General features: G+C 36.8%; 1 protein-coding gene across 3 annotated transcripts; it reads right to left on the reverse strand.

The window, feature by feature from the left end:
• Nucleotides 1-1,588: 1,588 nt before the first annotated feature.
• Nucleotides 1,589-16,587, reverse strand: LOC115953907 (probable LRR receptor-like serine/threonine-protein kinase At1g67720). 3 transcript variants are annotated; one of them, XM_031071731.1, is made up of 15 exons: nt 16,119-16,583; nt 14,384-14,915; nt 13,615-14,120; nt 13,389-13,521; nt 13,177-13,248; nt 12,992-13,060; nt 12,842-12,913; nt 12,563-12,631; nt 4,761-4,915; nt 4,432-4,673; nt 3,800-3,926; nt 3,664-3,720; nt 3,391-3,577; nt 2,571-2,706; nt 1,589-2,246 (listed from the first exon to the last, which is right to left on the reverse strand). In XM_031071731.1, exons 1-15 carry the CDS (start codon nt 16,198-16,200, stop codon nt 1,911-1,913), a joined length of 2,775 nt encoding a protein of 924 aa, XP_030927591.1. In that variant the 5' UTR covers nt 16,201-16,583; the 3' UTR covers nt 1,589-1,910. The 3 variants fall into 3 exon arrangements, with proteins under 3 accessions (XP_030927591.1, XP_030927590.1, XP_030927592.1); XM_031071730.1 differs by having other exon boundaries at nt 4,432-4,915; nt 16,119-16,587; XM_031071732.1 differs by lacking the exon at nt 12,563-12,631 and having other exon boundaries at nt 16,119-16,585.
• Nucleotides 16,588-17,157: the final 570 nt, after the last annotated feature.

Below are 17,157 nucleotides of genomic sequence, written 5' to 3' on the forward strand. Positions count from 1 at the left end.
CAACGGAAAGCTCGAAGAAAAAGACTGTTGACGACCTCATCAAGCGCCTCATTAAGCCATTAGATGCATTACCAAAGAGATAAATGAAACCATTAAAGACCTCCAAGGCTCCAACAACTAAAAATGAGGAGGTCTTTAAATAACTGACTTTATCATTGGAGACTCTTCGGCTAGCAACACACCAGTATCTATAGAATGAGAAACATCTATTTTATTGTTTTGCATATTACAATTACATTCACACCAAACTTTATCTGGATGACCACACTACTGACCAAATCTCGCTTCAACAATTATTATTAGTAGAAAGTGTGCAGAATTATATTTTAGAGGGTGGAAATTAACCTTCTATTTGTCTGATAACTTTCCTTATTTATAAAAATATTTTTATTAAGTTTGTGTTAGAATTTGAGCCAAGCTTGGTAGGGCCTTATTCGTGAGCATAACTCTTGGTTGGCCACATCTAATAGGATTAATTCTCATGTAATATAGGTTACATTAGAGTGGGTTATAAAATGGTGTAACCTCCCTCGTTTGTGTAACTCGGGACAAATAGAACATCTTTTTCCTCTCTACTATTCTATTAGTTCTTTGGGTTCTCTCCCACATTTCTTAGGTTGTGGATATCGTGCGACTTACTCTAATAGCAAGTGCCACCATAAACAACCATTCGAGATATGAAAACATAATTATACCGTGTAAAAGGCAAGTATAAGGTCTTAGAGGTGAGTACCCTAATTCTTACAATTTGTAAGTATTAAAGGTCGTGTATTTCAATGATTAGCTATTATCTCTTTCTCCAAAATCGTTTGGAAAAAATCGAAAATCAAAATATAATTTAAGAGATCACAAAATTTATGACCCTAAATGCCAAACAGCACTCAAGGAGCTAGGAGTGGCACTTCGGTCTTGGTCAAAGTGCCGACCAAGGCCTTTTTAACTTATATTTCTTGATTTTCTAAATTTATCCGACATTATTCTAATTTTCTAATATTTTTCAATGATAATCCAAATTAAAATTAACTTTTAACATTATCAAGAAATCAAGATAATAATGTATTATTATTGAGATTATTATAAATAATTGTTCTAATAATTCAAGAAACTCCATTATCTCTAAAGATTATCATATGTTTGCATGTCTATAATTGTTTTACATCTGAAATAATGAGAATCAAGCCTTTAGATGACTGTTAATTTTAATTAATCCTTCGAGGACCAATCAAAGTTAGCTACTTTTTCTTTCTAAAAAATAAAGTTTACTAATTTAGTTCCATGCATGCATATCTAATGTAGGACCTATCATTGACTAATTTTTCTTTTAAATTTTAATATTACCTTGGTTACAACCTTGATTTTATCTTAGAAAAATATCATTATTCCCTCAAATTCCATGTGCCATTATGATATGGATTGTAGTCATAAATCAATTACAGAATTTTCAATTAAAAAATATACAAAATTTTCAAAGCATGTGAAATGACCATTTCACGCTTTAACACTAATTTACACAAAAGAGGGGGATTTTGATGGTTGTGAAATGTGGTGTCTATGTTAGCCAACTGCATTCAATAACTAAACCAGATAATTCATAGCTCATTACTCATGAGTTGCATATTTGGATATTGATAGACTTATCCCTGAAAAGTAGAAACTTTTACCAGAACTAAGATATTCACACTCGAAAAACCACTCTACAGTCTACAGCAATAAGGAATGTGATCTCAAGTTCAAAACTTACAAATTCACATCAATGGGATTTTTTTTCTTTTTTTTTTGGGGGGAGGGGGGGGGGGTGGGGGGGGGGTGTTGTTGGGGAAGAAAATTGTGAGCATGCTGTAACAAAAAATCAGAATTTTTTTCCCACCAGAAAGAGAAGCCATTTTGTGTTTATACATGAAGGAGGAGAGCTATCGTGCAGCAGGCCGTGCAATGGATTCATCAAATGATAGGCAATTGTCAGTACCACCCAAATCCATGGAACCCTGATTCAAGGAAGAATGAATAGAAGTCCTTGACACATCTGAATTTCCCTCTCTTGCAGCCACTGCTGCTTCCCTTTCTATTGTGATTGCATCTTGAATCTCCTTAAGAACTTCTGAAATTGACGGTCTCATATGTCCGTGAGGTTGGACACACATCAGAGCTTTCTCTGCTATCTTCCACATTGATTGGATGTCAAATTCTTCGTGCAGTGAGGGATCGATGATTCCTTGAATGTCCCCACTCTCAATATGCAACTTTGCCTGTGAAACAATCATTAGTTAATTAATATAATAAAAAGAAGAGTGGTGAATCATTTCACTTCTATATTAAATAATTTGTATGAATGATCCATGCTTTTCACCAACCAGGTAGCTTAATTATATCAATGATTTAAACCTTTCCCAGAAACAAGACAACAAAATTGGGAAGAGAAACCTGAAATAAGATTTGCATGTTGAAAAGTAAAATGCATCTATAAACGCGACAACTACTTTTACTTGCTCAACAAAAAATGATTAGTTAGGGGATGGATTTAATTCTATTATATGTCCCAATGCCAGCCTCACCAGAAAACCCACACTTACCCACTGGACTATGTTACGGCAATTAACACCAAAGCTTTCATTAGATATTGCTTCATGACCAGATATCAGCTCAAGAAGAATGACACCAAAACTATAGACATCACTCTTGTCCGTCAACTGCTGTGAGATATAATACCTGCATATCATGAGAAACACCCAAAAAAAGAAAAAGAAAATCATCTCGATATGATCTAATACACTATGGTAGCCGATTGATCTAAGAAAGTGTATGATACAACAGGTGAAGCCACCCCTCTCAAACAAGAAGGGTTTGTTACAGGGATTGCTACATATTTTGGTTTAAGACAATATTTTGTATTGATAAATTAGTTCAAAAAGGAAAAGAAAAGAAAGAAATACAACAAGGAGTGATAATGGCCCCAAACAGCTACACCTGCAGCAGCGCGTGTTTATGAATATTTAGAGACCACAACTTTGTCCACAGTGACAACCTATCTCTATTCGTTTGTTTGTCTGTTTATAAGTATAGACTCTTGTCAAAGGTCACACAAATGAGTAATCAATAGGAAGTTCCACCAGCCAAGAGCCTTGTGTCTTAGTAGCACTATTGGATTTGAACCCCACCCCCCCTTGTGGCTCAGTGGCACTTCTAGATTCAAACCCACCCCCCATCCCTGGCCTACTTGTAGTAAGCAAAAAGAAATAGAAAGTTTCACCAAAAAGAAAATAAAGGCACCCATTTTATACTTAAATGACAAGTCAACAACAGAAGCAACATGTATTTAAAGCAACAGAAATGATGCTTTACTTGATCATGAGAAGAACACCATAATTTAAGCAAGACAGAGAAAAGCCTTACTCGGGATCCAGATAACCTACAGTGCCCCGAACTATGCTTGAGACATGAGAGGCTCCATCTACTGCAAGTTTAGAAAGACCAAAATCTGAAACCTTTGCTCTCATGTGTTTGTCAAGAAGAATATTGCTGCTTTTCAAGTCCCTATGAATAATGGCTGGAACACAGCCTGTGTGAAGGTATTCAATCCCTAAACAAGCATGAAAATACATGAATCAATTTCAACAAGCTTATAGAGGAGAGATTTCTGTCAGCAGTATAAGTTAGCTTAAAAACCTTTTGCAGCATCCTCGGCAATTTGAAGTCGCTTGAACCAATTAATACTTTTGTGACCTGTTAATGGGCCTTGAAATATTATGCATGGTTGAGCTTTCAAAATAATATTGATTCATTTAGAAACACGTGAGCTCACCATAAAGATGTTCCTTGAGAGTACCATTATGCATGAACTCATAAACAAGCATACATCTCTCTCCTTCCTGGCAATAGCCAAGAAACTGTACCAGGTTCCTGTGATGTATCCTTGAAAGAAGAGTCACCTAGATCAAATTCAAGAATTTGAAAATCGTAAGAACTAGTTTTTAGTGTCTAGCACATATAATCCCACCAAATGCAACAGGGCTTATTAAGAATAGAGAAACAATTTCATTAATCAACACTTTTAACTTCAAGAAAGGCTATAATGGAAGATATCGAAGTTTCAAATCTCCCTGTTTCACCAAATTTGTCAAAAGAGAATTTGCAAAGAAAAAGAAGCAAAAGCAAGGTGATTTAGATAAAATTACAAGTGACAAAGTTGGTATAAATTCTGGACAGGGTACAAAATTCAGTAGAAAAAAGAATGGGATAGGGCTTTCCCTTCTTTCACTTAGTTTATTTCCAGTTCAATGGCCAAATTTGCAACAGTCCCATGCCACTAGTTTATATTTCAAATTTGACATGAAAAAAGTAATGAAGGAACCGTCGCCAGTTTATAAATAGGTCAAGATAATGTGACTACAATATCAGAATATAGAAAGAGGTTCAAACAATATGATAACTTACCTCGTTTGAAAATTCTCGCTTTCCCTGGAAGGAATTACTGGTTAGAACTTTGACTGCAATTTCTTTTCCATCTTTCATTTTCCCATAATATACAACTCCAAATCCTCCAGAACCAATCTTCTTTTCAAATTTTCTTGTAGAATCTTCAATTTCAGAGAAAGTGAAGCAACATGCAGCTTCTGTGTGCGCTTTGCTCTTGGAAGATGCTAGTCTTTGAACAGGCGAGGAATGGTCAAGTTGGTCTATAACAAAATCAAAATAAGTTTGTTGAACCAACTGTAATTTTTTTTTAAAATAAGATAAATGTGAAGATTTCTCAAGTTTCATACCTTGCTCAAAATACCTTTTCTTCCCTTTGCTCATAAATAGGCATGAGGCAATAGTAGCTATCAATAGAACACCAGCCCCAACTGATGACCCAATAATTATATTCATGTGGCTCCCACTTTTACTCCCTTTTCGAAGATTTATGTTCCCAGAGTAGCTGAGGAGAATCAAAGTAGAATGTAAGGGTTCAAATCAATGGTAGAGCTAGAATCAAAGTATAATACACACATATATGCATATGATACAGCACATTAAATTATAAAAACAAAAAAGAACTAAATCTATAAACACATTAATAACAGAAACCTACAATCAAAGGATGAACTCTCCAAACAAGGGCACCATTCAAACCAATAAAGAAAAAGTCAAAGCTAATGTTTTAAGGGATTTAATTTAAATCTTTGTTCTAACATTACTCTTGTATCATTTTGTTAGAATAATGGTTAAATGATTAAATCCACCTTTTTTTTTTCTAACAATTTAAGCTTTTGAGACAAGTGGTAGTTTATCTTGGTATCAAAGTAGGTGGTCTTGAGTTTAAATCTTATCTCCACTCTACCTCCCATTTAAAAAGTAAAATCCCACATGTTGGGCCACACTTATTTAGGGAGAGTCTAGGCCCACACATGAGGAGTCTTAGAATAATAGAATTATTTAAATGATTAAATTCACAAATTTCTAAAAGCTAAAGCTTTTGGGAAACCTGGTAATTTATCAGCTTTATTTGCATGTACCACAAGGTTAGGTGAGACCCATTAATGTAATTAGGCATATCATGAGATCAACACTTATATGAGCTGAATGCACATCATTAGGCATAAAGCATTTCACCAAACAAAACACCACTCTTCAATTTATTCATGGTATCAGAGTCTTTATGATCATCTATCAAGCTTCTATAAAATAACTTCAATTCCACATCAATCACCAATGGCAGCTTCCTCTACATCAAACACCATGAATCTACCCTTACACAACATAGCCATATCTGAGTCCCTGAAACTCGACAGTAACAATTATCTCATCTAGTCCGATCAAATCAAATTCATTCTTATAAACACAAATCTCCTTGAATTTGTTGATGGAAGTCATCCACCACCACCCACTACCATAAAATCAGCCGATAACACTAAGTAACCAAATCCAAAATACTTGCAAGGGCAAAACCTTGATCATTTTTTCAATAGTTGCTTTGGTGGAATTGGTGCCACCTTATCCATTGGATTAGCTACACAAATTCTTGGATAGTCATCATCAAAAGCTGTTTGGGATTTTCTTGCTGATTTGTATGAACATCAATCCTTGGCAAGAAAATATCCCTTGCAGCAAGAACCCACGCAAATAAGGGGACCGCACCACCACCAACTACCTGGAACATACAAAATCTCATGTAGACTCGCTCACTACCATTGGTGAAAAGATCAAAAATATGGATCTTGTTACATACATCTTGAATGGATCGGGTCCACAGTTTGATCCATTCATCGCTGTGATTGAAAACCGATTTGAACCCATCACCTTCATTAAAAATATGAGCTCGTTTGCTGACCCATGAACAATGTTTAAACTACTCTCACACAACCCATGCTCCACTCCCATTGGTGAAAAGATCAAAGATATTGATCTTGTTACATACACCTTGAATGGATCGGGTCCACTATTTGATCCATTCATCACTACTATTGAAAACCGATTTGAAACCATCACCATCATTAAAAATATGATCTCACTTGCTGACCCATGAACAGTGTTTAAACTACTCTCACACAACCCATGCTCCACTCCCATTGGGAGATGCTACGATACTCTATACTTCAGGACCTTTCTCCACACAAAAATTTCGGAACAAGCCTCAACAATAGTGGTCGACCCTCAAGTCCCCAACAACCATTTCATATTCTCACTCCAAATACCACTTTTGCACAAGTAACCAAATCTACAAACTGTGCGACCTTTCCCTGTAGACCATACATTGAATCCATCGTGCATCTCTATGAAATGCCAAATATGTCACACCATGACCCACCGTAGACAAGTGTCATTATCATTATGCAGCCAGTCACAGCAGAAACCTTCATCAAAACCTTTACCGGTCTCCATGTTACAGTCACCACCACCTCAACCAACTCAAAGGGTTTCAAATTCAGGCGCCCCCTCTTATGTGACCTATGATCCCACTCTTCTTCAACATGTGCAACTATCCAGTGGCAATAATCAAGATCTTGTTGGAGATGGTACATGTTTGCCCATTATTCATACCGGTCATAACGGAAGGTTCTTTTATCCACCCCCAAATCTTCATTATCTCTTCAAGAAGTTTTAGTTGTTCCTCACATCAAACAAGATTTGCTCTCTGTTTCCAAACCCACATGTGATACATGAACCTTCAATTTCAGTCAGATTGAGAATGTGGGTTGAATTGGATGGTTCCTTGATCTCCCATAAGAACAAATGCCAACAAAATACTGGCTTGTAGCCTTTCCAACTGCCTGCATCATCACCTTCCCAACAAAGTCCTTAACCACCTCTCTCTTGCTGAATTTCTTTTTGCATTTTCCCTAGATTTCTCTATCCTTCAAGTATTTAACTGATTGTTTTCCATGTTTGTGTCAATACAGAAAAGACAAACTTAGCCCCAAATCCTTGGCTTGAGCCTTTGTCAGGTATAACACCATCCACAAACGCTATCAGTGTCTAGATTCTCAAGTAGGTTGTGATTATATCTCTCATCATGTGCTTTTCAATGATAATTAAGATGTCTACCCCTACCTCTTCACCACCACATCCTTCCATCATTTCTTTTACCATTTCACCTCCACCCATCTGCTCTACCACCACTCTTCCCTCTTCTATTGCTACCACCTCATCATGCTCTACAAAATCTTCATCTCAACCTTCTACATTTCACCTCCCCACCATTGATACCTCTACAACTAACACCTCAAACTCTCCCTTAGTGATAGTGATGGCACTATTGAACAATGTAAAATACAAGCTGTGGCAAAAGGTTTGTATCAACTCCCCAATGTTGATTTTTCTAATACATTTAGTACTATTGTTAAGCCCACTTCATTCATACTATCCTCTCTATCACCATTACCATCCACTAGCCCATTCATCAACTTGATGTTACTAATACTTTCCTTCATAATGTCCTTAATGAAGAAGTTTACATGCAACAAGCTCCTAGTTTTGTTCATGCTAGTCATCTTACACATGTTTGTTGACTTAAGGTTATTTATGGTATGATTGGTATGTGTCAAGCCTCCCAAGCTTGGTTTGACTGTTTTATTTCCTTTTGATCTGATATGGTTTCATCAGTCTTGCATGGTTCCATGTTTGTCTTACACTCTCCAATAGCTCCCTTATTCTCCTTCTCTATGCTGATGATATCATCCTTATAGGAGCCAACCATTCTATGCTCACCAACTTTGTCAGCATCTCTTGGCACTAAATTCACTAGGTCTAATTAGGCAATATTCACTTCCTCCTAGGAATTTAGGCCTCTCATTCCTGACCTTTCTTTGGCACAAAATAAATATGCTCTAATATCCTTGTACCACTCCAATTGTTTCTGGACCAAAAACAGCTTTATCCAATGGCTTTCTCTTACCTAATCCTACTCTACAAAAACATTGTTGGTACCTTGTGATATTTGAGACTCACCACTGGTGCGACTTGGTCAACCAAGTCTGGCTGACCAAGTCTGCCTTGCATGCTTCGGCTACAACTCATTTTCAAGCTGTCAAATGCATTTTACAATACCTTAAGGGTGCTCTTATCACAAGTATCACTCTCCTACCAAGATCTCCATCCACATTTCATGCCTTTGCTGATCTAATCATCAATCCACCTTTAATTTTTGCCTCCTTCTTGGTCCAAATCTTATATCCTCAACCTCCTAGGTTGGATGTGGAATGACAACAGCCAGTCCGCCAATCGACTCAAGGTGTGGACCGATGCGGATTGCAACGGCGGTAGCCCAAGCCCAGGCTGTGGTTATGCCCGTGGAGACATTGTTGCCGCAATCGTAGCGGGCAGCACACGCCTCACGTCGTGCCTCGGCATCTGTGTGCTCCTGGCATCGGCCTACGTGCTCCCCATTCGGCCAATTTTGCTGAAGTGTAGGACGATGTGGGGCGATGCGGATTGCAACGGCGGTAGCCCAAGCCCAGGCTGTGGTTATGCCTTTGGAGACATCGTTGCTGCAATCGTGGCGGGCAGCACATGCCTCACGGCATGCCTCGGCATCATCGGTCTACAAGCTCCCCATTCGGCCAATTTTGCTGAAGTGTAGGATGATGTGGGGCGATGCAGTGTGGCGTGCATGCGGAGTTGCCCCTGGGCACCCTAGCATGCCCAATGCCTGCCTCCATGGGGCAAATAACCTCCTTTTCCAAAAAACTCTCATTCTTTGGAAATCAATCCAAATTTGAGGGCAAGCAATAGCCAAGGCAGCCCTCTTGGGCATCCCTTGGTTGGATCGACAAGCACATGCAAGGAACACCAAAATTATTTCAAAAATTTTTATTTCAGATTTCCTTTGAGATACCAGACTTTATATTTGAATTTTGGACTAGTTTTATTTTCTTTTTGAATTTGGCCTTTAATGTTATTGAGGATTTTATGGGATGTAATTGTTGGTTAATGTAATCCCTGAAGCCTATTAAAAAAGGCTCTAGGAATAGTTTGAGACAATACAATTTGAAAAGGACTTTTCTGATTCAAGAACGTTGTTCTTGCTTGGTGGTTAATCCAAGTACCCTTTGGTGGTGAAGTGTAAGGTTTTCACACAAATTCTAGGCAGTGAAGTTTAGGATTTCTACTATTTTCTCTTTCTTTTCCTTTAACTATATTTTTTCTTACCCTGTCTTGCATCAAATTTGGTATCGGAGAGTAACCTCAATCCAATCAACAGACCACAGTCATAAATCAGTTTTAGAGCCCATCCTCCATCCATCCAAACTTCTCAATCTTAAAGAATCATTTCACTCATGTCAACCACCCAAAGTCCACTCAACTACAACTCCACACCTAGATTCCCTCAATTCCAACCCAAAGCCCAGTGTGGCCTTTGATGAAAGGTCTCCCTCATCCAGTTGCAGTTACTAAACCAATGAGTAAAAACCCCACCACCATCCCTGAAAAACCCATCACTACAAGACTCTTAGCCAAAACCTCCTTCACAGCACTCACCCACAACAGTTGACCATATAGGTACACCCATACTCAAAATCCCATAGAAAACCCAATCGAGATCTTCCACTCAAACCCACAACCCAAATCCACTCTTCCTTCACCACCCAAGCACCAGAGGCCAGTTTAGTCGCCATCAAAGAACCACGTTCTTGATGCGGTGCATTGGCAACCCACCAATTACGCCAGGAAACACCAAACAACCACTACTGCAACTCATAGTCGCCAGCTGAGAACCTGTCACATCACTGCAGACCATCACAGCTTCCATCACCTGTTGTGACCTTCCACCAAGCTTCATTGGAAAGGTTGTACCACCACTACTCGAGCAGACCCGCCACAGTCTATTGGGTACTCTTTGTTGCACTTTGTATTTGATTTCCAATTGCTTTAGTTTATTAGCCCAACTAAAATTTTTGTAATAATTATTTAATGAACCAGCATTATTAAAAGCACCAATATTTGATGGTTGACAAGACCAACGGATCTTCACTAAGTGGTTACATGAGATGGATCATTTTTTAAACAAATAGGTTTGTCAAATGCAAAAAAGGTTCAGTTTGCCAAGATGAAACTGATATGTTCAGCTATAGATTATTGGCACAATATTGAAAACCTTCGCCTTAGAAGGGACAACGCCCCAGACTGATTGGGAAGAAATGAAAGAAAAACTATGCAAAATATATGTTCTCTAATCATATCAAAAGAAATGCTTGCCTAAATCTTATCAAGCTTACTTTGTAGACCAAAGAAACAATTTGACTATTTGAGTGAGTGGAATAGGCTTACTGGCTATGTGGCACAATTTGAAAAAGATGAGATGAGTGTTTACAGTTTCTAGCCCTAAGTCCACCCAATATCATTGGAAGACATACTGAAGGCCATCCAGGACCTAGCTCACAAAACTGCAAGGAATAACACCTGACTTAACAAAATAATTGCTTCCACCCAAAAACTACCCAATAAGCTTCACATATGAGGGACAATAGTGTTGAGGCACCGAAATTTTGTGCCAAAAAAGAAATACAAGCTCCAACAAATGTACACTTAATACAGCCAAAACCATATGCAGTAGACCTGATTCAATTTGTTGGAGAGTCACTATTTGACGAGGCAAAAACTCAGCTAAAGAGCAAAATTTTAGAGGATGTACATAATGGAGGAAGTGGAAAGTTTGGTATGATGGTGTTTACTATAGAGCAAGATAAGGTTGTATCATTTACTCCACCGATTGTTTGTATCATTCTAGACATATTTAATATGGTGGAACAAAAGGCTTCTTTGTTCTAAGCGAAGTTGGATGTACTGCAAGTGTTTTTGAAATGCTCAAGTACAAGCATTCTTATCCTCAAGCACTTCAAAACTTGAGATCAAGTTTTCTCCAACCAAGGGAGTATGATGTAAGGAGCACCAAAACTATTTCAAAATCAATTATTTTAGATTTTCTTTGAGATATTTGGTTTTATTTTATTTTTGAATTTAGAATTTGATCTTTAATGTTGTTGAGGATTTTATGGGATGTAATTGTGGCTTAATGTAATCCATGAAGCCTACTAAAAAGAGGCTCCAGGAAGAGTTTGAGGCTGTCGAATTTGAATATGAATTTTCTGATTAGAGAATGTTTTTCTTCTTGTTGGCCATTCGAAGCACCCTTAGGTTTTGAAGCGTAAGGTTTTCAAGTAAATTCGAGGTAGGGAAGATTTGTCACAATTTCTCTTTCTTTTCATCTTATCTCTATTTTCTACCCATCCTGCATCACCACCCTTGATAGGGGTGACGTCACATACAAAGACCACCCCCCACCCCACCCCCAAAAAAAAAAAACTCCCCCAAAAAAAGGGGATAGCAAAGAAGCCAATGAATAACAAGATGAACAAAAAGGCATTGGAGGAGCCAGGATGTAGATATCAACATTCATATTGAATCTGAAAATATGATCTCAAGTCAACATTTTGGCATGCAAAAACAAATCTAAACCATACTGTGGAGTAAAATACATAAACTGAATATAGCTATGTTTTTATCTAAACACAACTATGAAGCAGTGGCTTCAAAGTCAATTTAGTTTCCACAGTTAGAAACATAGAGACAATGTTATCTTCAGCTAAGAAGAAATATACAAAAATCGAGTCCTATCATTATCCATTTGGTTGAAAGCAATGATATCTTCTCCAAAACAACAAACTTTTAAAGAGGAGGAAAAGTTAAAAGTAGTTCAACAAATGGGTATCCCTCTTAGACAAAATTAGCTTAAAATGACATCTAATTCCTTATTACTTCCATAATTACTTATGTGGCCACCCATAAGCAAAGTCTTGCTAAAAAATCTAAACAAATCTAGACCTCTCAGTCTAAAACCATGCTAACAAAACCCATTTGACTGCAATTGTGACCTTGTTTGGTTTAAACTGTATCATTTTCATGTTCCAAAGACCATTTTCATTTTCTAGAGAACTTAGTTAAAAATTGCTAACATTTCCAAAGCAATGCGGTCATACATTTTAAGATTAAATTTTTTTTAATATGTGCACATGTCAATAACATTCTCCTTTCTTAACATGTCACAATTTATGGAATCCCAATTTTAATTGCAAAAAGTCACACTCACTTCAATATCAAGTTTTTATTGAGAAGACCCGATGGCATAGTTCCTGACAACATATTGTTTTGCACATACCTGCAACCACCAGACGCATCAAGTATATAAGATCTTCAGCTCAAACAGAATGACAACACTTACTTAAAATAAATGAGAATGAATACAAATATGGAGTATTTCTTACGATCTATCATAACATATATAATTTCTAACGCATCAACTTAAGGTAAAGAATCTTTGAAATTGGAAGGCATTAAATAAACCAATATAGAAATTGTGATAACTTACAATTCCCTCAAATTTGGTAGGTTCATCAAAGAGGAGGGCAGCTCACCCGTCAACTGATTGTTCTCGAGATGTCTATACAAGGTAAAGATTGTGGTTAGCTAAATTTTTAATTAAAACCCATGATAAAGAGAAAAATTTATGATAGATTACATGATTTTCAAGTCTATGCATCCAGTAAAATCAGGTATAGGACCACTCAATGAATTATTATCAAGCCACCTGCAACCAAAAGACATATGGATTATGATGCTTCAAGGGTCATCGATACTAGTGGAACTAATCATGGAAACCAATTATGACCCTCCAGAAAAATGGAAATGTGGTACTAAACTTACAACTCAACTAAACCGGTCAACTTTGCAAAGTCTGAAGGGATATTCCCTGTCAAGTTCTTTCCAGACAAAGTACTGCCAAGCACCAGGGACAGAAAGTAATTGAGGTTAGATCAGTGACATCTGTATTCATCTATGTATGGGACTAACTTTAAACAAAGCAAAACTGATTAGGTATTGATGAGATAAAACCGCAAAAAGGCCTAAAAGTTTACATTTTATCAATTTTTGGTTGTGGATCCGAGTTACACTGCACCCATGACCATGGAACTGGTAGACATGGGTCACCACCTTCTTGTGCCCAATCAGATGATGAGTAATATGAAACTATTTTTGCAATAGACGCTCCTGCAACTCATGGAAGTTCATGGTAAAGAACAATGCTCAAGAGCAAGAAAAAAACCATACAATGTATACTCAAGGAACCATTGTTATACTTACCATCTAAAGAACCATCATTTTTCTCCAGATACTTATTTATCTCCATAGCATTCAAAAGAGGCCCCCTTTTAGAATCAGATGTTTTTCCAAATCTAAAAGATAATACAAAGGGAAGGGATAAGTTGGTAAATCCAGGCTCATAAAGACGATATTTTCCCTGAGCATTCTCTTCGATATTGACTACAGGCTTGCTTACATCAGCATTGCCTGGAAGGACTAGTCTAAATTTTCTAGTCTCATCTGGATCCAGATCTTCAATTTCTGCAAAGTAGGTGACTGCCCATCCAAAACCAGGAAAACCATCCAAATTTAACCGGTAAGTTAATGACCCATTTGTGCCTTCTACAGCTGTCTGCATCACTTTTTGAGGTGGTACCTCTTTACTGTTTACATAAATTGGCTTTCGGGTTGACACCTTTTCAGTTCCAGCAGCAACATCAACAAGGTAATTTGCTTTCTTCAAAGAGTCTGACTCCCATATTCTATCAAAGGGGTCATCAGGATACCTAGAATAACAAAGATACAGTCATCAGATCTCATAATATGGAAAAAACTTCAAATAATAAATGTGTAGCTACTAACCCTCTCCTACCTCAAAATTCCCTTAATGGGGTGTTCAGCATCTATGTGCGTGACAATGGCTTTAGTATCTTAATGTTTTCTTCTCATACTGTTTCGTGTATATTATTTATTTTAAAATGCGTTCAGATAACCATGTATTCAAAATAGCAGGCTGTTAGGCACTTCTAACCAAATATTCTAAGCATACCTAACTTGAGCTTCGCTATCTGCACCAAAGTTTATCCTTGCAGAGACACTGAGGTAATACAGCTCCTCATAATCTGTGTAGTAAATTGAACCATTAAATTGTCGGAGCTCAAGAGTAGATATAAATGGCTGCCCAGTTGTAGCATTGGATAAGCACACACTGATTGTAGGACTTAAAGCCAGGAATATTAGCTCTCGGACCTCTATAGTACTAGCATCCGAAATGACTATTGTGGACCAGTAAGTCGCCCCAACGGAAATGTCAAATTTCGGATAAACGTTGTTGTTGTCAAAGTTACCATACAAGAATGTTGCTCTCAGAAGGTACCTAGACCTACTTATGACATTAAGCGTGTAACAATACTTCCTGGAATCTGCAGGGAAGTGTCTCAGGGTCCGGTATTGCCTGCGTGTCTCATTTGCAACAGATATACCAGCTGTTTCTCCATAAATCAGTTTAATGTCAGGAGTCCACTCGAGACCAATTTCGTCTGTGAAATTTTCTTTGCCTCCACAGTCAAAACTGACAAAACCTGAGTCAAAAGACAAAATCTGTTAGAAACATTAATGTAGAAGAAAAGTGATTCCAAACTCCTACATGAAGTTTTTACAAGAAAAGCTCTATGAGGAACTGTTATTCTCTAACAAATGTAATTATCACATGACAGGCAAAATCTGAAAGCCAATTCAGTGAGTATAAAAATCACCTAATTGGGACAACCTTATGCAATTATCAACAAAGATGTATTAAAAGAACAGAAATAGGAGCGGCATCAATGTTGTCTTGAAATAAATCTTGTATAGCAAAAAAACTCATCTCTTGTAATAGTGGCAAACAAAGTTAACGCGCACACGCGCACACACACACACACATGTATATATATGCGCATTGCAAATTATTCTAAAGTTCAATGGAAATGGATTAGGATCTTAACTTATTGATTTACTTGATAATTAACAGGACTTGGACATATTCAACCACCCAAACCGGATTGATCAAACATTCAAACTTCCCACAACATTCCAAAAAAGTGACTCATAAATTCAATTCATAACCCACTTATAAGCATGCAGATTATTCATATCAACCTAATTGGCAAAAAAATTAATAAAAGATGTGATATTTTAATGCAATTCAAATCTTACAAGACTACCTAAAAAGGTCAAAGTTTTAGGTTGTTGTAGGTTATTAAGGAAACAATATTAATGTAATTACTACAGTACAGTTGATATGTTCTTGACTTTTGAGGGAGTTGTTTAAGCACAGGGTTTGAAGTGTTTACCTTTCAATTAAGACTTATTATGGTTTAAATTCCTTGTTTTCCATCATTTATTATATCCTCCACAAAAGTCAAAACGACGAAAAGTCACTGTTTTAGTGTTTTTCTTTGCTCTAAAATTTCCCAGTTCATCAATTTTTTTTTTCGTTTTGTTGTTAGTTCCTTGGAGTAGGGCTGTAAAGATTGTAACTTTCCCTTCCAATTGTTCATTGCCATTAGTCACAGTCACACCCAAGTGAAAAAAATTTCTTAAAAAAAATTTCTTTATAATTTTAAAAAAGAAAAAAAAAAAAGACAGATATCAAATTGACGGTTGAAGCAAGATTAGAATTCATGTACAGGGCAATAAAAAGATCAGAGTAATTCAAACCCATTTAAAAAAAAAAAAAAAAAAGGATTTTTTTTTGGTTAGAAATATACATAAGAGAAAGTTATAGAGAGTGAGAGAAAGAGTACCTGGCATCTGAGCTCTGGAGGCATCCAAGAGAAGAAGAATGAAGAAGAAGAAGAAAGATAATTGGAGAGGCTTAATCTCCATGATGGGTGTGAAAAAAAGCTAGCTAAACTAAGAGATTGATAACCATAGAAATGGTGCAAAAAGAAAGAGAGCAAACAAAAGCCACTCTGTGCTACAGATATAAAGTAACAAGGAAAATGGTAAAGCCAACTAATAATACAGAGTCACTAACAATATTTAAAAAAAAAAAATGAAAACAGAATTGATTCTTTTTTTTTGTTTGTTTTTAAGTAAAAGATTATAGAATGTATGTTGGTTTTGCTGGATAAGTGCGAGAGAGAACGTGTGTGTGTGTTTGATCTTTGGAATTGAAAGAATGATTTGCCATTTGGTGAGAGAAAGAGAGAGAGAGAGAGTGTGTGCGTTTGAGAGTGAGTAGTGAGTCTTGGTTTGGACTATGGTTGGGTCACAGTCACAGTAACAGGCAGTTTCATTTGGGAAAGAGTAGGGGTTGGCAAATGAGGGAGGACCCACAAAAGTGGTCGCTCTTGTGGCCTCGAAGTTAGTAGAGATTAATAATGTGTTTGCGAATGAGATTCGGATTATACTAATGTGGGCTACCACCACTAGTATTTGCACTGGCCGTTTACATCACATCACCACTTTCATTGTTTCCTTCATTTCTTTCTTTTTTTTATTAGTCATAATATTATAGGAGTAATATTTATACATATTAATTTTCATTATATTTTTTTAATTGATAAGAATTTCAATCTGTTTCGTAATTGAATTGTGTTGGTTTTTATTGATTTTGAATCTTTTGATAAGGTGAATAACTACTACTGTTTTATCCTCCACGCTCTTGTAGATATTTATGACTTTACAATACTGTTGGATTTTAGCTTAGGGTATGTTTGGTTGGGATGAAAACAGAGAAGATGAAAGATAGGGAAAGGAAAATAGTGTAGAAAATTACATTTTTCACTATTTGATTCAGGAGAAAAAATAAGAGAGACAGAAAATGGAGAGGAAAATTTT

The sequence above is a fragment of the Quercus lobata genome, chromosome 7, assembly GCF_001633185.2.
Source record: "Quercus lobata isolate SW786 chromosome 7, ValleyOak3.0 Primary Assembly, whole genome shotgun sequence".
Classification (NCBI taxonomy): Eukaryota; Viridiplantae; Streptophyta; class Magnoliopsida; order Fagales; family Fagaceae; genus Quercus; species Quercus lobata.